Source organism: Polypterus senegalus, chromosome 15 (genome assembly GCF_016835505.1).
Source record: "Polypterus senegalus isolate Bchr_013 chromosome 15, ASM1683550v1, whole genome shotgun sequence".
Taxonomy (NCBI): Eukaryota; Metazoa; Chordata; class Cladistia; order Polypteriformes; family Polypteridae; genus Polypterus; species Polypterus senegalus.
In genome coordinates, this window is record NC_053168.1 from 51,039,584 (window position 1) to 51,060,955 (window position 21,372).

General features: G+C 38.8%; 1 protein-coding gene across 2 annotated transcripts in view; it reads left to right on the forward strand.

Annotated features, from left to right (window-relative positions):
* LOC120515423 (uncharacterized protein C7orf31) overlaps positions 1–21,143 on the forward strand; it is a 71,488-nt gene extending 50,345 nt beyond the window's left edge. For both annotated transcript variants that reach the window (XM_039736398.1, XM_039736399.1), the window contains exons 8-9: positions 4,963–5,057; positions 18,743–21,143. In XM_039736398.1, coding sequence (XP_039592332.1) covers positions 4,963–5,057; positions 18,743–19,669 — 1,022 coding nt within the window. In that variant the 3' untranslated portion in view covers positions 19,670–21,143. The remainder of the gene's footprint in view (positions 1–4,962; positions 5,058–18,742) is intronic.
* Positions 21,144–21,372: the final 229 nt, after the last annotated feature.

Consider the following 21,372-nt stretch of genomic DNA (forward strand, 5'->3'; position numbering starts at 1 on the left):
CTTGTCAGATGATTCTATAATCAGTTGTATACTAATTCCTAGTTATATTCCAGTTTCATTAAGTTCGTGAAAACAAGGATTTTTGCAAATTAATTTGTTACTTCAATGAGAGCCTTCTTACTGACAAGCACTGTCTTCGCACTTCTCTTCATATGATTGGTTGGCCCTCCACTCACATGCTTGGTCCTGACGATTCATGGCTGTTACGAGGACGACAATCAGCTTTTGACACTCAAACCAAAGAACAAATTAGAAAGACTGCATTTGATGAAAACATGCAAAAGTTTTGAATTTTCTTCAAAACTCAATCAAATTAAGCACTGATTGCTTTGCGGGACTACATAACAACTTTTTTGTAGAATGCAGAGCTTGTTATTAGCGTACTGCTAAAATTCTTCGATTTAGGAAATTCTGTGTTTGTAATTTTAAACTATCAAGCACAGTATAATGTAGCACAGTATACCTGTGCAGGTGGCTTAATGGAAGTGCCGCTGCATTGCAATGTGAAGGGTATAGGTTCGTGCCTCCCTGCGAGTAAAGTGCTATATAAAGGTAAAGAATTATTATTATAATTAATGATTTGTCAGTTTCAAATATTAGACATTATGTTTTTTCACCAAATAAACAAAACATGTAGTGCTAGGACTCTCTGCCTCTGTATGCTTTCACAGTACCTCTAACTTCATCCAAACACAATGTATGTGTACCGTCACCTTTTTGTTTACAAACAATGGAGCTGTTAGTCACATATGTGGCGATTTGAAATGAACCTGTGCTCCCTCAGTGTGCAGTAGACATTGTATTCATGTGTGTGTGTTACTGTTATCACTTGTTAGGGGTTTGTGCACTGGTAGTGTTGATAGCATCGATACTTCCTTTTTATTGTGTTAAGTGCACTTTGTGATGTGTCTGGGTCGTACTGTATATGACCAAAATGTTTATTTTATTTCAAAAGTGAAAAAAATATTATTGCTAATACTGTGCACTATTTTGTTTTTATGCACTTTCAGATGTGCCTAGTTCAGATATGACCAAAATGTTTATTTTTTATTTCAAAAGTGGAAAAAAAGTATTGCTATGTACCTGTTCAATTATAGCTTTTCATTGTTTTTTTATGCACTTTTTTGATGTCACTGTGAAATATGTGACCAAATTTAAAAGGGAAACAATGAATAAACATTACTTGTTTTTCAATGCATTCATTTGTGTTGGTTTAAAATTTGTCATTACCTGCTGTTTACCGGCTTCTGAGAATGTCTGGCCCAGCTAAATTTCTTGGTTTGAAAATCTGGCCCAACTGAAATGGTAATTGAATAGCCCTGCTGTATTGTATGCAGACAAGGTGCAAAGCTTTACTTGTTGTCCGGTTGAGAAGGAAAATGAACAAGATGAATGATGTAAAGCATTTTTGACTGTGGTATGGTTGTTCGTACCAGATATAGTTATTCCAGTGTCTCAAAATTACGGTAGCTTCTCTTTTTGGATTTGTATACACTGTAACATTGGTACAAAAAATGGTTTGATAAACAAAACCACCAGAGAGAGGCAGTTTATGTGCAAAAATAAGTTGCTGAAGAGGTCAGTGGACAATTGCAAGATTTGTTCAGTCTAACAGAATGGTTGCAAATGTTCTTATATAATACGCTACTGTGGCTGTTCGTTTGTCTGACCAGGATTTTAAATCACCTGAAGCTCGCAAACCATTTCACCTATTGACTTGGAATTTGGTACACATATACTATGAGACATCTACTATCTGCTTTCGGAGTGATGATTTTTATTACTCTTTTTATTTATTTTTTATTTTAATGTAGAATCAACTCTCGGCTGCACACAGCAGGGCGGCCGTGCAGCGCATGCGTATGGGCGCCGTTCTCATTCCCTACCACCTTCGCTAATCATTCTTGAGGCAGATTGAAGACTTAAATGGCAGCTTAAGTGAAAAATTAAAGAAAACGTAATAAGTAATTGCAACACAAAAACTAACTTAATCAGTTTTAACGTGAAAAGATGCCGACAAAAGAAGAGAAGCAGCGGGCTGCTAGGGTGAAGAATAGAAGAGCTGCTCAGGAAGCAGCAAGCGCATCAACCTCTGAGCAAATGCATGCTAAACAGAGACAGAGAAAGAGAATGAAAACTAGGAATGCTCAAGTCAAGTGTATTCACTGCACGTTATCATGCAGTGCGCCGTTACTGGTACTTAATAAAAGATTTTTTTCAGCATTGGAGAAGGGCATTGATCTTTGGCCAAGGCAAGCACTAATGTTTGCATAGTCTGCAACCTGATCTGATCGATCTTGACATCTGATGTGACATGCAGGTGGTAGGGTCAGACTTTGTGTAAACTGCATACATTCATGCATCTATACTGTTCTGAAATGAACTGGTGTTGGTAGTGTTGTAGTGTGAGGAATATTTTATTGGCACACATCAGGCCAGTATTTCAAAAACAATTCCCATGCTTATATCATCCCAAAACACAAAAGAGCTCATGAATTCCTCTTAATCAGTATATACGAAAGAGCATAGGATCTCTCTTTGGTATTTCACTTTAAAAAAAAAAACAAAAAAACTTTAGAGTGACTTTAAACATTCATCTTTCCACTGATTTTGAACCTTCCTGGTCCCACTTCATTATTTTATCAGCAGTGGTTGAGCTGGTAAGTGAATTAGTGAATTTAAGTTGACCTAAAATAAATGGAGGTGGGTGTGTGTTAAGCATGGCACGCTGTAAACTCTCAGATCCCTGTTATATGGCTATGCTGACCACTATGCTGCCTCTCACTAAGCACTCTGTTAATATGGCACAAAACATTAGGCCTCTGAAAACTAGATCGTTATTTTCTTATCCCAAGCCTTCATTTTAATTGATGTATTAACAGGCATAAACCACTTTTTATTATTGGGCATGCACATACACACTCGCTGATACAAATCATAGAAACACCAAGCTGGCTTTTTCTCACAGAACAGCCTCAATTTTTCCATAAGATGTTGGATGCATTCCTTTGAGATTCTTGTCCATGCTGACATGATTGCATCGCACCATTTCTGTAGATTTGTCAGCTGCAAATTCATGCTTGTTCTGCCACAACACACTGAGGAACACTGAACCCATCGTCATGTTGGTGAAAGCAGATTGAAATGACTTTTGCTTTGTGACAGCCATTAGAAGTACTGGTAAATTGTGGCCATGAAGGAATGCATATGGTCCACAACAGTCCCACCACCAGAAAATCTTGGGCCCCTGCCAATTATGGCTGAGCACCTCCGACCCCTGGTTCTATACTATGATTATTTTGCCTCCCCAAATGGAGAGTGACATGCATATGATACACTCAAGCTTAACATCGATCACATTGAAATTTCGTGCAACCGTAATTAAATTTATATAATATCGTATCGCATGTCATGTTCCATGATTCGTGGAGGGTCTGGTAGCTCTGAATTAAAATTACTAACAGAGTCAACGTATCTTTTTGCAATTTTTTTATTTCTGCATGTGTATCTCATTATATGATATCAATGATCATAGTGCCCACCTTCGGACCTTAACATTTGTGTCATACACGTTCTTGACATGAATCATCTCATCTTTCAAATGATATGAAAGATCCTTTGAATATTTTGCATCTAAATTTGCACAAGTGGCTGAGATCTCCTCCGTGCTTATGCTCCTAAAGTGTAAAATTGTAACAAAAGGCGACATATGTTGTTTAGGCTTTCAAAACTCCTGGACAATTCTGAAATTAAGGAATTTGGTCATAACGTGAAATGTGCCTTTTCTGAATTTTACTTCTGGATTTTGGGATTCCTGATCATCTGTTTCTGCATCAGATCCGTTGGACTCAATAAGACATCGTGGTCTTTTGCGATGCTGACCTGATTTGAACACTGCAAGGATTTCCATTTCATTTGCCGCAGCTTTAGCCTTGCGCAAGAGAGCCTCCCACTGCTCAGGGACCATGACAGGTGTCATAGTTGCCTCCCCCTGGTGGCAGCTCTGTCAACAACAATGCTCGAATAGGTTATGGCATTCAAGCAGTGACTGATTGGGATTAACAGGCCCAAAGTGCACCAAGAAAACATCCCCCTCACCATTGCACATCACCAAGCAGCCTGGACTGTTGACATAAGGCAGATTGGGTGCATGGTTTCATGTTGTTGGAGCCAAAGTCTGACACTTTCATCCAAGTAATTCATCAAAAAATTGAGATTCATCAGACCAGGCTCCATTTTTCCAGTCTTCAGTTGTCCAGTTCTGGTGAGCCTGTGCCCACTGAATCCTCAACTTTCTGTTCTTGGCTGACAGGAATTGAATCTGACATGGTGTTTTGCTGTTGTAGCCCATCTGTCTCAAGGTTTGGCATGTTGTACATTCTTGGTTGCTTTTCTGCTTACCACAGTTGAACAGAATAGTTAACTGAGTTACCATAGTCTTTCATTAGTTGTCAGTTATAATCATCAAAATTAAAAGAAATAAACATTTGAAATACATCTGTGTGTAATGAATGAATCTAATATACAAGTTTCACTTTTTGAATGGAATTACTGAAATAAATCAACTTTGTCATGATATTCTAATTTTATGACCAGCACCTCTATCTACTGTATATATTATTTAAAAATTGAGGATTTCACATGTCTTGCATGATTTTGAATGTGCATATTGTGCATTATATTTAAGATTTAAAATAATTCCACTTGTTTATTTATAGCCCTTAATAAGATATTTACTATCATGGTTTTCATGTTTTTTTTGTGGGACTTTATTATTATTTTTTTTTTTTTTTGCGTAATAGCACTCTTGATGCTATGTGCATTTTTTGTCAGCAATGAATAATGTGAAATAGGAACATTGTAATTATTTTGTCTTAAAAGAGACAACTTTGTAATTATTAAGGGATTATTTTGGTTATCACTGATGTATTGAATCTAAAATCAACTGCTTTGTTTTTTTAGGAAATGGTCCTATGAACCCCCTGCAACTGGATGATTATCATGAAAAAATGATTGGAGCGATTACAGGAAAAATAAACCCATTCATGTCTGAATTAGTAAGTTATTGAAAATAATCAATTAAAATTCCTTGTTTTTTTATATATCTGAACATTATAATGGTTCTAATAAGACAGATAGCTCACTTGAGGGTTTTATTTTCTAGTATATGTAGAATCAGAAGGTGCCTTTTACAGAATTCCCAGCTGACATTCCTAGGCTCTCACAGGAAAGTCATATGACGTAATTTGCTGTAAACGCTGCAGCTCCAGCTCAGGATACTGCAGCACAATTTTAAATGACTATTAAAACATGCAAGAAAACTGCTGTGTGGGAACATGTCACAATGTGCCAATGGCAGCACTGGCACCCACTTGAAATGTCTTTACTGAGCATTTTTATGAGCAGGAAAAATGATGCTTTTAATTATTGTGCTGCCTTGGCATCAGTACAGCTCTGCTGTTCCCCCTAAGGCCTTACTTATTAATTTGTCCTCATCTGAGCCATAGTACTACAGCTCTGTTCTATTCTAAAGATGGTGTGTCACTCAGTAGCTGTAGCAGGCCTAGTAGAGTACTTCTTCAGCTCAGAAAATGGCATGATTGAAAAATGAGTGTAAGTATAAAGACAGATACATAAATGAAGTTTCATATTTAAGTTCATTTTTTTCTTTTGCCAAGTAAAATAAATACGATGGTATTCAAACTTTAATCATTACTCTTTATAGATGCTCTCATAAAGTATGTCATCAAGAAGTGCTTTACAATAAAAACTGGAGTATATTTCGAAACATCATAATTATCTGCCTCCATAAAAGGATAAAAGACTGTGTGTCTTTGTGTCCATCAGGTTGCTGTGTCTCTGTCATTCTAACACGTGGTGCACCACAAGCATTTGTAATAATAAAATGCAGTGTATTTGTCATTTCAATAGATGGTGCATCCCAAACATTTATAGTAATAAAATGCATTGCATTTGTTATTCAAACAGATGGCACATCGCAAACATTTGTAATATCTGTTAGAATGACAAATGCAATTCATTTTATTACTACTTGTGTTATAAAATAAATTCAAATAGATGGTGCACTACAAACATTAACACTGAGGTCTGCGTTAATTGCTTGTATTTCAAGCAGTCTTAGATGGGTACAACAGCTAGTATCCAGTATGAGTTTGTTAAATAGATAAATTACAAGGAAATAAACTTTGAGGAGCTTACAGTATGATCAGGACCGGTACATTCAGAAAAAAGAATCATATAGCAAATTAAGATATAAATTTATCATATAAAATGTGAAAGAGAAAAACAACTGTGTTTAGGTATGAATTAAACGTGACCACTAATGGAGCTTTATGGAGAAAATAAAGCTAAATTAGTGTTATAAGAGCGAATGTCTTATGTCTGGGAGGACAATATGAGCCAAGCAGCATGACACATAATCTTGGGTAGTGGAGTTACCCACTTTGTAAAATTAGCAACAAGTGTCACAAAAACCAGACATAAGAGTCATATAAAGGTTTGGGGCAGCCACCCGTATATTGGTATTCTGGCTGCAAAATTGCAAAATGTATAACAGCACAGATGTGCACAAAACTGAGTCCAAAACAGAACTGAGGGAATAGGGAAAAGGTGGAGGCTTTTAAAGGGGAAGACAGCAAGTGAGATCAAAGGGGTCGGGCTCATAGGGGTCTTCAGCCATAGGCTCGTGCCCAGATGTGACATCACAGGGGCTGGAGCCGGCAAGGTCTTCTTCCATAGGCTCAGACCCAGAAGTGATGTCAAGAGGGCAAGGTGGAATCTCCCGTGAATGGTCTGCAGGAAAGGGAGAAAAAGAGTCAGTGCACTCTGCCACATCCCGGGTTGGAAACGTCTTTGAGGTGCACTCTTATGTTGTTATGTCGTGATTGAAAGTTCATGACCTTAGGTCACACACTCCCGGCAATGCTGACGCTGTCCTAATAACAGTAGCTAAATATAGTGCCACCATTAAATAAAGAAAATGATTGCAGAGAAGGTACAAATAATTATATACAAACAGCAGTCAATCAACATAACCACCATAATCATTGGGGCAGAAAACCACCAAATACACCAGAATATCAAAACAGTGACCACTAGAATTCTTGTAAAAAAGTAACCAATACTGAGGATCCTAACAAAGCCAAAAATCTAAATCATAGTCAATATTTTGTTTGCAGAGAACACAATCAAAAGTCCAATGTGCTGATCTCTTAGTTTTCACTCCATGAACTCAGATGAATATGAAGTTTTTTTGTGACCTTTATACCCACAACCATATAATGTCCCAGGCGCTCACTTCTGGGTTGCTGTAGCAACTGCTCCACAAAATGGCATTGTGATGAGAGGTCTGTGGCAAAGTGCAGATTTTAAATAAATAATCGGGCTCCGTTCGGGTGCTGGTGTGTGTGAATATGCTTCTCTCCAAAGATGATTGGGGTGCTTGGCTGATCACCCACTCATTTGCAAATGCAAGCAGATTAGTAAAGCGCCTCATTCATGCCTTGGAGGAGTCAGCGTGTCACACCCGTGCCCAATCAGGCCATTTAAAAGGAGCCTGCATGGCAGAGAGGTAGGAAAGAGAGAGAGAAACAGAAAGGAAAGAGAGAAATAGAGAGCCATGAGAGCAGAATCCGATGGTGATCCTCAAGGAGCCAGCCAGCGAATGAGTGAGAGGCAGCACAGTTGTTAGCCCTTCACAGGAGCAAAGGACTGGCGCTTTAGGGGCATATTATCCCTGCTGCTTATTCTTAGAGGAGCGGGTACAATTGCGGTGGAATTCTCCCCAAGGAGCCAAGGTATGCCATGAGAGCAAGAAGCAAGACAGGAGGATGACCAACCCCGAGCGATCTGGATGATGCTTGTTGAGGCTACCAAGACAGGGGTTGGTGGTGAGGACCGTGGCTGCTGGAGTCTCCGCCGGCTGAGTGAGTTATGGGTGAAACGGAGAGAGAGTCGTGCTGGATTCATGTGGGATCTGAGATAGAATATTGAGGACCCAATGACTGTGTTTGATTTATCTCTGATTTTAATTCTGGATTAACTCATGGATTGTCACTGTTTTTATTAGGTTATTTATTTATTAATTGACTGTTTGAATCACTGCACTGTTTCCCCTTTCATTTGTTGGAACTTTAACGAAATCACTGACACTTATGTACCAACTCCTTGCTGAAGTAAGTGTCCTCATTTGTCTGGCTCATCTCGGTCTATGACTGTCGATGGTTACGGGTTGAAGAGGTTCCTTGAAGTGACCAGGGAGCATGGAGCCAACCAGGACCATCACAGGCATTAAAAAAGCAAAGAAATAATTCAACCAATTTAAATGAATACAATTAATGAAAATTGCTACCAGAATTGGAGTTGACATGTTCCAAAACCTAAAATAATGTAAAATAGTCCACCCAAGTACCCCAAGAAAGCCCAAAGAAGAAATATTTTCATATACAGCAGGATGCATCCATGTGTAACAAGGAGACATTACTGGAATATATAAAGTCAAAAGTGACTGTGCAGCTGACAGCTATGAAGAACTCTCTCTGTTATGAATATTGGTTTGGAAATGTTCTACAGCATTTGATTATATTTTGAAACATTATTATTAAGGTTTACCATATTAGTACTATATTTACTATTGTTTAACTTTTTCAAGAATACATTTGTGTGTGCTGTTCTTTAAATTATCACTGCCAATTTGGAATCATCCCTCCATGGTTATGTCCATGTTGTTGATAGGAACAATGTCTGTTGTTATGTATGAGACCTAATGTCGTCATTACACTTGACATCAGCACACACATTAAATTTAAGATGGCAGCATTTAGATTAGCCGAAAAAGAAATGGTGACACATGAGAATTGTTGTTGTTCTTGTTAAGGTTATGACTTTCTTCTGCAATGTTCATTTTGACTTTGATATTTGGTACTTAGTCGATTTTGGTTTTGTCAATTATTATTCAAAGCCCCTCTCTGGCTAGTTGGCCTTAGGTTTGCCTCCAAACTGCTCTTAGCACACCCGTTAAAGTCAAATTATGTCCTGTTTCTGGTTATTACTTTTGTATAAGCTTTAAACTATCCACTACGCCATCAAACAGAAATTTTGCGCTCAACTCTGGGCCATACAGCAATAAAGGACTCATGGACACTCAAAGAAATATTTCATTGGAGTTCGGGAAGTAAATAACACCTTAGACTGACACGGAAAACAAATGAAAGTACTGAAAGGTAAGGTGTCATCCTTGAATCATCATATAATAAGATGATAGTGCCCATCACATTGTTTGTATTCTAGGAAAACAGTAGAATGCTGAGAACAATAATGCCCCTGAGTTTTTTTTAACGTATGTCAGCATGGACCAAGTTCTGTAGATCACTGGAGAACTCTAATCCAAAGTGTGTGAAACAAGCATCAGTCTCAGCCCATGCTCCATAAATGCCAATGCAGGATGACCCTCTTATGAGGCCTGTGATTGTATGAATCACAAAGGTGCTGATTTGTATTGTTTAATCTTGTCAAGTAGTTGTTTTTATATAACAAGAGAACATCCTGATCCACCGCAGCTCCCATGTGATCTTCTTCTTATTGTTTTCGCCATTGTTCTAAAACGTGATTGTTGTTTTTTGTAACTTTATGACAGTAACATTTTTAACATTTTTTTGGTCTTCTCAAAAGACACCAGCATTGGGTGCATTGTCTTTATGTGCACCACCATGTTGTTGACAACAGTGATGCCCACTGCTTTCTAAGAAGATCATATTAAGAAACAAACATCCAAAAAAAGAAGAAGGAAATACAATAGCATAAAGCCAAAACAACCCAATGAAAATACAAAATAAAAGTATTAAACATCTTAGAGTTATATCTGAGTGTTGGTGATGCAGTGAGGAGTTCAACCATTCCAGTGAAGTTGACCTTAGGTACTCAAAATGGGATACTAGGACCACTTGGCTAACCATATAAACTTGGTGGGCTCTGTGCTCTCCTCTTGTATGTAAAGTTTCTTGTGTTCTTAAGTTGCAGCACATGAGCATGATTTGAAGAAGATCTGCACGTCAGAACAGGACACTTTACTGGTCAAGAGGCACCTGTCGCTCCCTTTAACATTCCTAGTTGAATGAACTGTGTACAAAGCAGATTAAATATCCATGTCAAGAACACTTGGCCTCAATTGTGTCTCCTGAGACAAAGGACACAGCACTTCCTCAGGGACCACTGCAAATCAATCCAGAAATGTAACCGAAACTCATTAAGCAGGCTGCAGGTAGTGTTGACGATGAACTGCAACTTCTTAGCTCTTCCTTCAGTCACGTTCACTACCAGGGCAGCTAATTTATTGGAAAGGAAAGTCATTTTGCTCCAGTTTCTACAGCATATTTTGTCTCACATTCAGAACTGAGAACAGCACGTACCTTTTTGGTATTCATCATAAGACACAAAATTAAATTAAGCAAACGACTAAACAAGATGGTGGTGTATGACACAACGTCAAGAATCAGAAGCGTATTACCTTTCTACTTGAACTTAGTAATTATTAGCTGTGACATGCTTCAAGTAGAAGGCACATTTTAGAGTGTGTGTGTTTTTTGCTTTTTTTTTATTTTTGTTTATTTTTCTAAATCAGCTTCCATACCAGAACCTTGAATTCATTACACGAGAACAAATGAGTCTAATGATTTAAAAATAGTATATTTGTATTTTATTATTTCAAAGCCCTGGGGTGGCTAAATTAAGTTAATTAAAGTACAAAGCCTTGTTTTTATGAAAAGTAACTTTGCTTGCTATTAAAGCAGTTTGTTTGCAACTTACTTTGTCTCTTAAGGAAATTAGATGCCCAGTTTTCTTGGTAGGTGGAAAGAAGTTCAGTGTTGCGATAATAAGTATTTACTTTAACTTGTCAGTTTGTTCCGCTTCTCAAATGCTGGTGATACTGATCTATGCACTGACTTCTGGGACATGTGTTATTCATTCTGTGAGATTGCTTAACATAACATAAGATACAGTGTGTGGCCCAACTGATAATTGAAAACTACATAAATAAAAGTGGTAAATAGGGGAGAGGTTTGCATAAATTGGTGGGTAAAGGTATTAAGAAACTTTCATGGCGTGATCTCTACCATCAGCATAATCAAAGCCCTGAAGCAGAGAGAGCATGAAAGGAGTTTCCCAGTAACAGGTTTGAGCAGACGTGTATTGCTAGAGCAAATACACCATATTGGTGTGCCTCAGCACAAGAAAGATTGTTTCCTGCTTTGCTGCCTCAGTGGATTCTGTACAGAAGGCACTGCCTCATAAAGTGCAGCAGGCCCTATGCCCAGACAGCCTTTTCAAAGGGCCTAAGAACTATAGAGAAGCTGCCTTTGTATATAGTGAGGTAGGAAAGTATATGTCATGTGCCCCGTCGCCAGCAGTACTGTGCATTGCTAAGATAACAGTAGTCTGCAGTGTCCATTAAACCTATCAAAGGGGTGTCCAAGTGTACCTCGCCTTTCACATATTCTGATCTGTTCTAAGAGGTGTTGAGTAATCCCTGTCCTTAATTAGCCTCAGTTGCCTATTGATTCCCAAACTTCATTAGGGCACTTTTAAATGGTCATTTCCTGACCTTGGAAATAAGTGGAAAGAAAAAAAAAAGAAAACCCAGCTCACCTGCAGAATGGAGTGCTTCTCACTAAAGCACACCTCACCTTTACCATTACCTTGCAAACTGAAGTTAGGCAATTGTTATCTGAGAATCAACTGCTGAAATATTTAAACAGGCTGTTTATAACATTCAGCGCACGCTCACTGAATGAATCTACTCTGTTTACCTTCTTGCATTTTTGAATCCTTAACTTTATTTTTGCCCCATCAGCATTTTGCCTTGTTCACTGTATTTTCACCTCTTTTATCTGTCTTCCTGGTTTCACCTTTTGAAGTATTTTTTGTGCTCTCTGCCTGTCCATCTCTCACCTTCAAATCTACATTGTAATGAAAGAGTCATTTTACCTTCTTACTACTGATGCAGTAGTAAGTAAGTAAGTAGTACTGACTGCGGAGAGAGTGTCGACCTTGTCAAAAGGCTTACTCACCTTGGCAGCATCATTCATGTCTCTGGTGACTCTTCCTATGAAGTCAGTAGATGGATTGGGAGAGCATGGGGGGTCATGAAGTCGCTGGAAAGGGGTGTGTGGCGCTCCCAATATCTATGCAAAAGGACAAAGGTCCAAGTCTTTAGAGTCCTGGTGCTTCCTATCTTGCTATATGGTTGCGAGACATGGACGCTATCCAGTGGAGATGAAGACTGGACTCCTTTGGTACTGTGTCTTTTCGGAGAATCCTTGGGTACTGCTGTATTGACTTTGTGTCGAATGAGCTGTTGCTCATGGAGTCCTGAATGAGGCACATTACCTACATTGTGAGGGAGTGTCAGTTACGGCACTATGTCCATGTGGCGCATTTCCCCGAGGGTGATCCTCATTGTTGGGGATCTGAGTGGCTGGACCAGGATAAGGGGTCGCCCACTGAACTCCTGACTGCAGCAGATAGAGGGTGGGTGGGATTGGACCGTGTGTGTGCCTGGGGGGTTGCCAACCAGAACCCTGAGCTGCTTCGCTATGTGGTGGGTGCGGCAATGTGCTGTACCAGTGCATGCTCCCTGACTTGACTTGACTACTGATGTACGGTATACCCCCCACCCAGCACAGGACTATCATTTTAGGTTGCATTGGTCTGACAGAGGCAGGAAAGGTGAGTAGATTTTCAAAGCTGAAATAGAAACAAAGGAAGAAGGTGTGAAATAGGAGGTTTTCTGGAGACAGAGGGTTAACAAAGCCTGATGTGCTCTTTTTTTGGCACTTGTAAAGTGAGGTCTATGCAGGGTTTTGTTGTTTAATTTTCGGTACTCCTGTGTAATCCTAACTGTCTGTAAATAAACTATATTTATTTAATTTAAACACTCTTGTTTCTGAGTATGGGACTGGTTTCAGCAGAGATGGCTAATATGATATAAAAATTGTGGCACTGCTTTGTGCTAAAACCATTCCTAAAATTAGTGTATATATCACAGTTCATTTAAGACCATTACCCACAATGTACTTTTTCAGGTTTGACTAACTAATATGATGTGTACTGTATCTGTCTTGAGCATTAAAAGATATTTTCTGAAAAAAGTAAATCAGTAATTGAAATAATGAAGTATGCAGGTGTCCTTCTGTTGGTGTTGCAGGTGGAAAATAAGGAGGAGTAGTTGTTGAGATGCTTAATATGTTTATAGGTAAGAAAAATACATTCAGCCAACCTCACTCAGCTACCAGCTAGGTTACCCTGCTGTTTCATTAAACTGGGTCTTATAAAATAATAAATTACTTGCTTAAGTTACATGACTAGACAGTCTGCACCTGACTCCCAGCTTGAATTTGTATTTTTGTTTTATACTCTTATCCACACATCTTTTTCATGTATGCGATAAAAAAAATCGTTACAATAACTTTGCTTGTAGTTTTGATCATTTTAAAAAAGAGAAATTGGGCCCCACAAAGTATTTTGTAATATTTGATCAAGACCAACTTGTTATTGTAGATTGCACCTAACTACTTTTCACTGTACAGAAAAATGTCGACTTAAACTGTAATGCTTACTAAGTATAACATTGCATTTTCTGTGTATGTGTTTTTGAAGGATGACTTCCTCCAAAAAAAAAAAAAAAAAAATCTAATGAAGCCTTTTCTTAGTTTTGTTTGGGCGAAGATCCCAGTCCAGGCCCTGCTGTAAGAAAGCAGTTTTCATTTATTATTCACACCTTACTATATATCCTGTGGCAGGAAGTCATCAACATTTAAAACTTACTTGATAAGTACTCATTCTTCTACTGCAAATAGGAAATAGTTGTAAATTTCACAGAGCTACCTGCATTAGAGGCATGATTGCAGCTGTAACCAATTTCTCAACCACAAACAATTTTAAGAACAAGAATAGCCAAGGGTAAAACATCTCTGCCTTTAGATACTGCAGGTGTGAAGTTTGCATATATAAAAATGCTGACATAATGGAAAATAGAGCTATTTATCAAAAGCATAGTTACCTTTTTAATTTTTACTCTCCAGAAGCCTCTTAACACTACTCTTCATATTATATAGTGCGTTTGATGGCAAGCATAAAATAATATAACATTCTCAAACTTGATTGCTCTAATTCTCTGTGACATTGGCAGTAAAGGCAGGAACCAGCCACAGATAGGGCACCATCAGTCCATCCCTGGTCCATCATAGGGCCCACTCATGCACACATTCACTGACTGACTGACGTAGAATCCTAGTTAACCTGACACACATCTGGGAAGAAAGCTAGAATACACAGAAAAAAACAATATAGACATGGAGGAAAAACTGCATACTTCATATACACAGTGGCTAGCTGTAGGAGTCAAACCAGGTGTGCAGAATCTGTTCTTAGAAAGAGACACAGTGCCATCCCACTTACTATAAATAAATCAATATTTACTTCCAATCATTTTAAAATAACTAAATCATTTAAACATAAGTTGCCACCAATGGAAATACTGCAAAATCAGGAAAAGTCTTCAAATGCCTGGACAGTGAGTCAAAATATGTAAGTAAAAAACATCCTGTTAGCTAATTAATATGAGACATGTGTTTTAGTGAACACTTTATATCGATATTTTCTCTTAATTTAATATACTACAGTGTATCAATTCATATTATTTAAATATTCATCCAATCATCTATTTCTCATACTTTGTCCAATTCAATACTTCTGAGACATAACTTTATCCCAGAAGCATCAGGGCACATAACATTAAAATGATGGATAGAGATTAGTCAGTCACAGGGAGCACTGATGTACCACCTGCTCTCATTCGTACCAAGCCAATTTAAAGATGTTGATTTACCCAATAAGTACATACTGGGAACTTGAGAGGAATAGCAGAGTGTCCGGTGGGAAAGCCACCCAGTGAGAGCATGCATATTCCACACAAGCAGTGCTAAGTACATTTATTTATTTGGCTGACACTTTTATCCAAAGCAGCTTACAACATCTGAGTTACATTTGCTTACATTTCTTTTTGTTTTATTTTTTTCAAATTGGAGTACCGGGTAAAGTGACTTGCTCAGGGTGACACAGTGTCAATGGAGGGATTTGAATCCAGAGCCTCAGAGTTTGAAGTCCAAAGCCTTACCCAGCATGCCACACTACCTGCCCAAGTATCAGTTTGTAGAGTCTGGACCTGTGGGACAGCTGTGCTAACCTCTGTACCACTTTGTAAAGAAAATTGAGATTGGTCTTTTCTGTGTTGGACATAATATAAAATAAAGGCTGACTGACTGATTAATTGATTGAATAGAGAGAAGAAAACTGAAAGATGTTTGTTTACCATAGTAGAGTCTCCAAAGCTTCTGCCATCTTTCTGAGTGTACCCCCTTTTCAAGTGAATTCTGTAGTTTTATGAAGCTCTGTCTGATAGTACTACTGAATATGGCAGTGTTTTTCAAGCAGTGTTGCTACGGCACAGTTTGTGCACCATGAGAGTTATTGAGGTGTGACTTGGAAATGACAATGTAGCACACCTGGATCTGAATCTGCGAGGGACAACCTCCTTAAGGTTTATGGCAAATTTATCCCATTATATAAAAAAGGTGACAGGGCAGATCCAAGCAACTATAGGCCAGTAAGCTTAACATGCATCCTTGGAAAATTAATGGAAGGAATTATTAAGGATAGGATTGAGCAACACCTGGCAAGGACAGGAGTTATTCTGAACGGTCAGCATGGATTCAGAAGAGGGAGGCCGTGTTTTACTAACATGCTGGAATCCTATGAGGAGGCAGTGGAAGTGCCGCTGCTTTGCAGTAAGGAGACTGTGGAAGATTGTGGGTTCGCTTCCTGGTTCCTCCCTGTGTGGATAGCGCTTTGAAAACTGAGAAAAGCGCTATATAAATGTAATGAATTATTATTATTATTATTAAAAGGATATGATCAAAGTAGAGCATATGATATTATTTATCTTGACTTTCAGAAAGCATTTGATAAGGTGCCACATGAAAGGTTGGGCATCAAATTAAAAGAAGTGGAAGGTCAGGGTGGTGTTTTTAGATGGGTGCAGAATTGTCTCAGACACAGGAAGCAGAGGGTTAAGGTGCGAGGAACCTCATGAAAATTGGCTGATGTTAAGTGTGGTGTTCCACAGGGGTCAGTGCTAGGGCCGCTGCTATTTTTAATATATATAAATGTTTTGGATAGGAATATAAGTAACAAGCTGGTAAAGTTTGCAGATGATACCAAGATAGGTGGATTAACAGATAATTTGGAATCCGTTATATCATTACAGAAGGACTTGGATAGCATACAGGATTGGGCAGATTTGTGGCAGATGAAATTTAACGTCAGTAAATATAAAATATTACACATAGGAAGTAAAAATGTTAGTAGAATACACAATGGGTGGTGGGAAAATCGCGAGTACACCTTATGAGAAGGATTTAGGAGTCATAATGGACTCCAAGCTATCGATTTCCCGTCAGTGTTCAGAAGCCATTAAGAAGGCAAACAAAATGTTAGGTTATATAACACAATGTGTGAAGTACAAGTTCAAGGAGGTTCTGCTCATCCTTTATAATGCACTGGTGAGGCATCATCTGAAGTACTGTGTACAGTTTTGGTCTCCAGGCTATAAAAAGGACATAGCAGCACTAGAAAACGTCCAGAGAAGAGCGACTAGGCTGATTCCAGGACTACAGGGGTTGAATTATGAGGAAAGATTAAAAGAGCTGAGCCTTTACAGTTTAAGCAAAAGAAGATTAAGAGGTGACATGATTGAAGTGTTCAAAATTATGAATGGAATTAGTACAGTGCATCGAGACTGCTATTTTAACATGAGTTCATCAAGAACACGGAGACACAGTTGGAAACTTTTTAAGGGTAAATTTCGCACAAACATTAGGACGTTTTTCTTTACACAAAGAATGATAGACACTTGTATTAAGCTACTAAGTAGTGTGGTAGACAGTAAGACTTTACGGACTTTCAAAACTCAACTTGATGTTTTTTTGGAAGAAATAAGTGGATAGGACTGGTCGAGCTTTGTTGGGCTGAATGGCCTGTTCTCGTCTAGAGTGTTCTAATGTTCTTAAGTGCTCAAGACCTGTCTGAGGAAGACAGAACTACCTGGAAAAGCTGGCATAAAACCAGCACCACATTTGCAGACATAGCACTTTGGATGTGTCTCCTGGCTGTTAAGACTCTCATAGGGCCAGTGGATAGTGGGCACACGATTTGCCTCCGAGACAGAGAGGAGTGGGCAAAGGGACAAATGCAGCTGGGAGATGCCACCAAAGTGCTCATTTAGTGCTGTGTCTGTGAATGCTGATCTAAGAGCTGCTTTTTTTACCATCTTCTCCGGTAGTCCCATCCCTTTGGACAGTTGAGCGCATGTTTAAGATATCATGTGTTTGTGGTTAGTACAATAGCAGGGTTCACCGACAAAAGTGCGATAGACATATGAGAGCCGACAAAACCGCAACGGACAAATGAGCGCCGACAAACCCACTAACTGGTTTTCGACAAATGCGAGCTGACAAAATCGCCACGACAAAATCACGAGAGAGGCCAAGAGAGTGGGACGCGTACATGCGCATTATGTACACATTATGTGCTAGGATATAACTGTTATAACTGCTGATGGCATGCCGCAAACAAATAATTCAGTTGAGGGTTGGCATAACGCGTTGTATACAAAGCGGAATTACCAGCAGTCAGGCAGCCAGCAAGTCTAAATACGCTCAACTATCAAGACGTCTTGCTGCAATTATTCCTACATATGCAGGGCGTGATCTTAAGGACTATCAGAGTGCCGTGCTGATGGCATGTCGCGTCTCATAATATTGACTTCTAAAATAAACATTATTATACATGCTTTAAGCTAGTAATTCATATTTAATAAAACTTTCACGATTTTGTGCGATTTTGTCGGCGCGATTTTGACACCGCGTTTTAATCGGCGCTATTTTTTCAGCGCTCATATGTCTATCGCGCAAATGTCGGGTCACAAATAGCAGTGGGCCTTGGGATGTTTTTGGTTACAAAAAGTGTACCAACACAATAAAAGACTGGGAAATACTGGTATATGCTGTGTAGGTCTCTTGACTTTGTTGCTTCCCTGTTTTGTTTTTTTCTAGGATATTTGATTTCCTCTCACATGCAAAAAGCATCCTTGCTAGATGGACTGTTTACTATAAATTGTAAGTGATTTCAGTTGTCTTAGGCTAGAGTGTCAACCCAGACAAATTTGACTAAAATACTGATAGTAGAGGCTATAACCTGAAATGGTAATGTGGGTTGAAAAAATTAATGACTTTTTTTAAGTGTATTTTCTCCTTTGCCTCTTCCATGCTTTTAATTTTTCTAATCTCTCGTGACAGCCTCATTTCCTCTTTCAAGATGTGTATCACAATAGCAATCAGTTATCATGTATTTCATTTTCAGGACACCGCAAATCACTTCCTGCAGTCCAATGTAGGAAAATCAATTAGCTTATTCCAACAAATATTGTTTTTAGTGTCTGGCTAAAGGTTACATAAATAAGTTGATCCCTTTATTTGGTATTTGCCGCTTTTCTAATACCATGTTGGGTATTATAGGGGCTGAATCTGGATATTATTATTCATAATCCATGAATCACACAAGCTTAGGTTTGGAGTTATATTGAAGTATTACTTTTGTTTCTTAACAGAGAGAGCGCTCACATTCAGCCTTCACACCAGCTCGTCCTTTTGAAGGCCGATATTCTCGAATGCTCCAAGGACAAAGGCAACTGGAATCTCAACCCCGGGAGATGGGACAGGTGACCAAGGATTCAATTCACACTCAAAGATTCCAGGAGAATGGGAGAATGGAATTATCATTCCTGAAAGTGCAAAATGAACAAGATGAAAAGCAGGCAATTGCAAAAGGGAAGTTGGAGCACTCATGTATGGATGAAGGCCAGTTAGTACAGCCCACTGTGAACACAGCAGAGAAACTTGCTCCAGGCTGTCAAGGCCTGCATGAACACAACATCTGTAACTCTAACACTATAGCAGCTGTTTCCGATGTGGATCAAAAAAAATTTAGATTGAGTTTAAAGAATGAGGAAACTACAGAGCTGTCTCAGGCACTAAAAATAACGGACACAGCAAAGACTCTGGCTCTTTACACAAGGCAGCTGCCAACAAATCCAAATTCTGCAATGTCAGTCAAAGAAGAAAATGACTTTCAGCAACAGCTGTACTATGAGGACTTGCCAACAAGTAAAAAAGAACATTATAAAGTTGACCACAACCCCTACAGCTTAAGCCAGCCACCTGTCAGTGCCTCCATTGGGTTTGCCACTGACAGAGCTCCGCTGAGTGCTCAGACTGCCCATTTTCAACCCCTCAAGTATAGTGAAAAAAGTGGATATGCACCATACATTAAACAAGCTGCTTGTGCAGGGGTCGGTTATAGGGATGTGTGGCCACAGAGCACATTACTACATTTGCAAGACTCCTTCAGTAAGTCAGCAGCACATAAAAGATTCCATGAGACAAATAATTCCAATACTTTGGATCTGAGAGACAATATTCACGCAGGGAAAAGACACACATTTTATGGCTTTAATTCTTATTATTTCCACAACTGACCGAAGGAAGGTGAAATGCAGTAATGCATTGTCGCCACTACGTCTCATGGTTTTTATAGTCGGTGGTTATTATCCCCTTTCCTGAGTCTTGCAAAGTGTTATGCCACTTCTACCTACAAGTGGCCCAGTTGTGCAGTGGATCACATCACTGCCTCAGACTCCAAGGACCTGGATTTCCTTGTTAGTGCTGCACGGAGCTAACATTTTTTCTGCATATTCATATGGGTTTCCTCTCACATCCCAAAGACATACACATTAGTATGATTGGCATTTCTAAACTGGAGATGTAACTGTCACCCCAGAATGTGTAATTGGACAATTTCACAAAGACGTTATGGACAGCACTGCTGTCTCATAGCTTCAGGGACGTGGACTCAAATCCTGGCCTTTATACTGTGTGTATGGAGTTTGCACATTTACACCTGTGTTCCAAAGATGAGTTGAGTGGCGACTTCTAATTTGCCTGCCGTGATGGACTGTGGGTGTGTGCATAAAGGTGCAAAATGCAAGTTTCGTTCTTGGCTTCTGCCTGACGCTATCAGGATAAGCTGTGTCATGTATGTCTTAGCATGTCTTGCAAGATACAAAAAATAGATAAATGAATTTACAGGTATGTGTTAATTCTAGAACAAAAACAGTTTATTGAGAACTTGTGATCCCTACCACTAACAGAATTATGATTACATATAATGCATGCGCTGGTGGACTGTACACACATACATTATATTATGGAGAATGAGCTTCGAAAATAATTACGGGAGGTTCTAAGATGAGCTTGATAGTCAGTTGCCATAGGACTGACTGTATATGGGGCCATCAAAGGGAACCTCCCCATTTGTTAAAAAGATTCAACACATCTACATTTGAGACCCTTACCTACTGACTAAATTTGGTTAAATAAAACAGCAGATAATAATAATTATTTGCATTTACTGTATATAGCTCTTTTTCACTACTCAAAGCACTTTAAATATACAGTGGTGAACCACTTCAGCCATCACCAATGCATCGACCTGGCTGATGTGACGGACGCTATTTTTGCACCAATTGGCTCACCACACATTAGTTATTAGGTGGTGAGGGGTGAGAGACAGGTAGCCAATTAGAGACGGGATGATTAGGGAGCCAGAATAAATAGGCCATGGTGGACAATTTAGCCCCGACATCAGAATACATAGCACTTTTTTACGAAGGATCTCCAGGGATCTTTTCTGGGTCAGAACCTCGATTTTACGTCTCATCCAAAGAACGGCGCCATTTTTACATCACAGTGTCCCCATCACTTCACTGTGGCATCGGGGTCCACATTCAGATATCTGGTAAATATATACCATTGAGTAACGTACCTGTATAATCATAAGTTATTTAACCTATCCCTGCTCCAGTTCTACAAACATGTAAAAAATTTTGATATACATGAGTGATTAACATATCATTTTGCGTAAAAGCGTCAAATAAAAAAACTGAATAATGAGTAATGTGAGTCAGTTTCTCTTACTTTCTTGGTTGTCTTAGTACTTTTATATTATTTTCTTATTTTGACATCTCATTTTCATCTTACCCTTTTATCATCATCTGTCTCAATTGGTGTTTTCATTTTTATACATCTCCTTTTCTCCTTTAGTCTCATTTATTTTGTTAACCTTTTGCCTAAACCGTGTCTCCATGTTCTACCAATGACTATGTTTGAAATATTTTCCTAG